This window comes from Pavona decussata, unplaced genomic scaffold (genome assembly GCF_977016875.1).
Source record: "Pavona decussata unplaced genomic scaffold, jaPavDecu1.1 SCAFFOLD_157, whole genome shotgun sequence".
Classification (NCBI taxonomy): domain Eukaryota; kingdom Metazoa; phylum Cnidaria; class Anthozoa; order Scleractinia; family Agariciidae; genus Pavona; species Pavona decussata.
In genome coordinates, this window is record NW_028145569.1 from 1,402,228 (window position 1) to 1,408,674 (window position 6,447).

The 6,447-nt window shown below is 38.8% G+C and overlaps 1 protein-coding gene across 1 annotated transcript; it reads left to right on the forward strand.

Annotated features, from left to right (window-relative positions):
* Window positions 1-876: 876 nt before the first annotated feature.
* LOC146465124 (heart- and neural crest derivatives-expressed protein 2-like) lies at window positions 877-2,301 on the forward strand. Its single transcript, XM_085128960.1, has one exon. It carries the CDS (start codon window positions 1,316-1,318, stop codon window positions 1,844-1,846), a length of 531 nt encoding a protein of 176 aa, XP_084985086.1. The 5' UTR covers window positions 877-1,315; the 3' UTR covers window positions 1,847-2,301.
* The last annotated feature ends 4,146 nt before the right edge of the window (window positions 2,302-6,447 follow it).

Here is a 6,447-nt window from a genome sequence, read left to right on the forward strand (position 1 = left end):
CTATGGATCAAATTCTCAAATTTGTCCTAACAAAGCTACTGAGCAGTACTTTCCTGTGGTGCTGTTTATTATGCTGTACAAGGTAGTTCTAACTTTCGAGTCTGTGGATGAAATCCTAAAGTATGACCATTCAAATGAAAGCTACTGAGCAGTACTTTCCTGTGGTGCTGTTTATTATGCTGTACAAGGTAGTTCTAACTTTCGAGTCTGTGGAAGAAATCCTAAAGTGTGACCATTCAAATGAAAGCCACTAAGCAGTACTTTCCTGTGGTGCTGTTTATTATGCTGTACAAGGTAGTTCTAACTTTCGAGTCTGTGGATGAAATCCTAAAGTGTGACCATTCAAATGAAAGCTACTGAGCAGTACTTTCCTGTGGTGCTGTTTATTATGCTGTACAAGGTAGTTCTAATTTTCGAGTCTGTGGATGAAATTCGAAAGTGTAACAATTCAAATGAAAGCTACTGAGCAGTACTTCCCAGTACAGTGGTGTTAATTCGTTACACTGTAGTTAAATTACATCCTAAAGTGTGGCCAGAAATGGAAGCTATTGAGCATTATGTTCTCGTGTTGTTAATGCTGGTTCTAATTTATGAATCTATTAAGCAGTGTTTTCCTGTGGTGCTGATCGCTTTTAAATTTCCCCATCGTGAAAACCTCAGAGAATTTGTCAAGGGCTTAATCCGGGGGTTTAATAAAATGACTACAACTCAAAGAAGTTCTGGTTTTGATTAACAAACGCAGGGCGCGGCGATGGCTGACGTTAGCACGCTAAGTGTTGAAACGTAAAACTAAGATGATATTCTGAAATTCCACACACACCCGCAAAATTCTCAAAAGCGTCTGGTTCTTTTACATCAAGAGGTGGCTCTCAGACAGAGCACATTAGGACCACACAACAAAGACCCAACACACTAAATGGCCACTAAATTACCGCCTTTTAAACAATTTGACACCGCTGTGCCTAAGTAGCATTTCCGCGCTTTGATTGGCTGAAGGGAAGTGTCACGTCGTGGCTGACAAATCCGCGACACGAATACGCTTTGAAAGGTCAATTTCCTGGCGCGGGAAACGAAATAGGAGAAGCGAGATTGCTCGCAAGGAACTTCCTGGGGTAGATGTCGGAGCAAAAGGTTATCGCGTTGAGCTGTTATAAATGAAAAAGCAATTACGGTGATCGGGTAAATTGAAGGTAGCCTTGAAAACACGTTTGACATAAGCCATTGAAAGTGAGACAATCGATCGCGCGCGCGTGTTTGTGTATAAAAGCGATCCGTCGCGCGGACACACAGTGGCAATTCCGCGAGCAGCGCACACATGGCGCATCAACCGTTTGAAGGGGCAACACTGGACGTGCACTCTCTCTCTCCTGTTGGCTCCGCTTACAGTTCTAGCGGATCAGAAACAAGTTTAAGCCCGACGCCATCACCGCAAGCTCTGTACTATCCCACAGGAAGGCGCATAAATCTCTCGTATCAAAACCATTGTCAGTCTTACATGAAACGACTTTACACAAACAGTAGGGAGCGCTGGAGACAGCAACACGTCAACCTCGCGTTTGGTGAGCTTAGAAAGCTACTGCCGACTTATCCACCAGAGAGAAAACTCTCGAAAAACGAGATTTTAAGACTAGCGATGAAGTACATCCGATTTCTGGACGATTTGGTTAAAGACATGAGTAATGTAAACGAGAAGGAGCAAGATACCTTCGACGCAAAGCTAAAAGAAGAGAGACATGAAATTGAACAATTATCCTGTGAAGGACAGTCGAACTTTTCTCCGTTATCAATGGAAGAAGACACGAAACCACTGGCTTCGAACGCGGCGTCAATATTTGACTCTCCTTAGGGACATTACATAATAGCTAAATTCATCGCAAGAACAGACATTTTATGTTTGATTTAATATTTCCCGCCCGGTGTTAATGTCGCGGTCTGATAAATTATCAGCGTGATACGCAATGGATGGGGAAAACGACATGCTTTGATACTCGTATACAACCGCGCTAAAACGCGATTGTAAATAGTGTAATTAATTCTATTGCCCTAAAATTTGCTCAGAGCGTGTAATCGTGTTTACTGTTGTATTATCATGCTTACAATGTGTAAATAAGGTACTTTTCGTGGTGTTTTTACCGTGTTTGTTTACTTAAGGACTACACTGTCTAACTCTTAAAGGCCTGGTGTGATATTGTGTGATATACAGTTGTTGAACTCTTTACAACTATTATGTTTATCTGTCTCACGATTTGCGATCGGGGAAACTGAGCGGTGTAATTAATAAACACTCTTTCCAGATCAAAATCTTGTCATTCCGAGTTATCTATCTGTCTCTACATCCGCTTCGCCTTCGGACATGTTTGGGATTTGACGCAAAAATGGTGCGAAGTGCGCCCTGCAGAGGTGAAAATTACATTTTCACGCGAATGTGTGGAGAAAAACGCGACAAAATTCACAACTGGCGCATGGCAGGTTCTTAGAATGTCAATGTTTGTCCGCTCTCCGGGAAGATTCGAAGGAATAAAACAAACATTGAACAAAGGGGATAGTGTTATCGGTTTTTCGTGTCTAAAATGCGATCGGCTGCGATTGAAACAACTAAACTACTTCATTCAAGTGTTATGTTTCTGTCTAAATCGGAGATCGCAGTGCTGATAAACTAAATAACAGTAAATTAATGGACCATCAGCGGGGACAGCACTGAGAGAGGAAGATTAGCGAATTGACAAGAACACGACAATGAGTAAGGAAATCGGAATAAAACACCAATGATTTCCACGCTTTTTGGTTAAGTTGCTCACTGCAATGGTCAAAAATCTGTTCGTGTAAGGCAGTCCTTCCGGGGAATTTGTCTTAGATGTTAAAATTGTTTACACCTCTCATTTTTCATGTGCCAGGAGTATCCCCGCGGAGATTTTGAACATATTAGCTAACTCTTCAACTCTGGAAAATTGGATTGCAATTTCGCCAGTCCAAAACGACTTTCTATAAAATACTTGTCTGAGAAGACATCACGAGATTTTTGGAGTATAAAACATTTTTAAAATGGATCGATGTGGGAATTTTTAGAATTTTATATGTTACAGTATCACTTCAGTCCATTTTAGAATCATCGCCAAAAATTTTCCAACGTTACAATCAAAAAGATCCTTGTTATTGACAGCAACACAGTGCTGGCTTTCATTTGAGCTTACAATTTAGAACTAAAATCCTCCCTTCGACTCTTCATTGTCAAGACAAAAATACAATACTATCACATCAGTTTACAACTGTAACAGCTGTGTTTTGGAAAACAAGGATATGAAACGAACCCATCCAGTTTTTCATATTTACGGCATTTTCATAAAGGAAGTCTCCAAAATCATACTAATTCACGAAACGAGAAAAATAACCGCATTAGACTCAGAGGAAACGGAAATTGCGGCGATTAACCTTAAGCTTGGTGTTAAATTCCCAGTAATAACTGTACAATAACAAACGAGAGGAATTTCAAACCTTTTCCCAATGCGCAACAAAAACAAACTGGGGTAAATTATTAACACATGTGAGCTCGAGAGAAAACGTGCGTGTGGGAGTGCCAAAATTTGGGTAAGTTTAGCTTGCGTAACACATGAAAGAGATTGTGGAGACAGGTGTTGAAAAGCGAGTAAAAGGTTGATAGATGAGGCGATTCGCTTGCTATTCGGTCAGATGGGATGAATTCTGCCCTTAACCTTTATGATAGCCTGTGTTGTGAGATGGATATGAGCGCGAGCTTCAAGTCTCCACTGCATGCTGAAAGCAGTTGAAAGCGCTGATGTAAAAGGTTGATAAATGAGGAGATTCGCTTGCTATTCCGTCAGATAGGATAAATTCAGCCCTTTACCTTTACGATAGCCTGTGTTGTGAGCGCTGAGTAATGGATGGATATTCATGAGGCAAGCAGGAAAAAGGTTTAAGCGCAAGCTTCATGCCTCCCTTGTAAACATAAACAATCTAGAAGGCTAAAAAACGCGGTAGACAGCCTGAAATAAAGTATAGTATACATGGTGAGGAAAATTAAGCTTTCTTTGCGATCTTGAAATAGGAAGAATTTAAAACATCACCTGAGGTTATGATGGCAGAGAACACTAAACTAAACGAAAAAGAAGGAAAAAACCGGGTAAAAAAACTTAAAAGGGCATCAGATTCTGAACCGTCTTTTCAGGTATAAAATTTGTAATCCACTTCAATCTTTGTCATCCTGTACTTTTTCCCCAAACTAAATAATCTATTTTGCTTTTTAAGATATTTTTATCCACTTGAGTTGTATCTTTGGCGGCGTTTTGCTGTATTTTACGAGATTTCGATATTTTGGCTGCACAGAATCGGGACAATTTCACTGCGGCGGAAAACAGCAACGCCGCTGATTTGGAAAATAATGCTCAAAAGCTTTCATTGTTTGTTCCCACATCCAGACTTCGCGCAAAGAAAGTGAACACAAGGGAAATAATCTGATTGCGATAAGAACAGGAAAAGGAAGAAAAGTTTGCCAGGAAAAATAAGATCATAACTGAGAGAGCTTTTATCATCTTTATCACCGAGATTTGCGTTTAATAAGTACTAGACAAAACAGTAACAGGTGCAGATTATCAAGAGTTTTAAGTAAACAAACACTTTTAACAGAGCATTTGTTTGATACTGAGCAAATAATGATAAAAATATTTGCAGGGAAAAACACAAAACTTGTTTTAATAAATCTGTTTTAGCTATCAGTTCAAATCAGTGACCCAAGATTTGCGAAATAGCGGGAACCTCCTTCGGTCTGTCACTGGAAGTTTTGGGTACAAGTCTGTCATTTGTCCAGAAGGCGGTAAACTATTATCGACCGGAGCGGCTTTTAACAACAAAACGAAAAATTGGTATATATCCGTGTTTAAATTTTTAACAAAAGGTTTTCATGTTTTTTTCTACACACTACCGCCAAATGAGCAACATTTCCGCCTTCGCTAAGTTAAACAAAAGATAAGAAACGACCTTTTTGTTATTGTAAGCGATTACAAGAAGCGAAACGTTTGGAGTTTAAGTGACCGATCTACACAGACATAAAAACCAGCTGGTGTCTTGATCGTTTTATTGTTTGCGATGTAAATAAGCAAAAGTTTTCGAACAACAAAACAATGTCCTTGAATAATTATTCTCTCTTTGAAAAAGACCGCGTGTTTATCTGTCTGGGGTAAATTTTGAAAGTGTTCGCAAATTTACTACCCCAATAAAGGAATGAGAAAAGCGTTAATTTGTCTGGGGTAAATTTTGAAAGTGATAGCAAATTTACTCCCTCAATAAAGCAAACAATATGTATAAATTATAAGCTCAAAAAAGCTAAAGTGTTTTTCTCTTTGAGAAAAGCGTTTATTTGTCTAGGGTGAATTTTGAAAACACGTTGTTAGTAAATTTACTCTTTCAATAAAACAAACAATTCATTATAAGCGGCAAGTACCTACTCACAAGATCACAAAAGCTTGCGTTTAGTTTTGTTGATAGTTATATGACTTATATCTCTGAGGAAAGCGACCTTAACAAAACACACTGTTCTTCCGGTTGCAATTTATACACCACGTCTTGATTAATTGGCAAAAACGAACAACTCTGGTTTTTTGCAGCAAAACACCACTGCAGCATTGTTTTGTCCATCCTATGTCATCACATCTTAGTTTGGTAAATATTGTTGCGAATATGCAACTACACTATTTTTTTTGTAAGAACTTATTTTATAAGAATATCGAGGCTGAAATTTGCGAAATTTTAAGAATAAACCCGAGGCTTAGATTTTGAAAATATGATTTTTTTTGTGTTGAAAATTTGTAAATACAATACAATTATATGTTTTTAACTAAACTATACAACTCCTCCTTTCTCTAAACGGCAAAACTAGCCAATAAAACGATAAAAACCTGCACTAGCCAAATTTTCGATGCTAATGACAGTTCGATACAGATCTGGACAACAAACACTTGTAATTGATACCCCAATACATTCTAAAACAAAAATATCATACGCTATAATCTAAGAATATTCACAAGAATATTTTCAGCCTAACATCGGCAGAAAAATAAGAATATTCAGCATGGGCAGGAAAAACATTATTCTTATAAAAAGAAAAGAGTGTAGAGGATAATTCCCTGACTTTGTTGTTGTTAGTCGAGAACAAGAAGTTCGGAAATTACAAAGGACTGTACTGAAAAAGGCTACCAAACCATGCACCGACACATTACAAACTCATCGATAAAAACAAACAATGAAAGACAACGAATAAAAGAGCTGCATACAATCGCTTAACACCACGCGTGTTAGCGCGTGTCGCGTCGCCGTTCGTCTCGTGGAGAACACGTGGCGTCGCGCAGTGCAAAGCAGCTGTGTAATGCTTTCACATTTCGGTGCAAAAAGGACTTTCTGCAGACTGTGTCGGCGACTGTTTTGACCACATTCCAG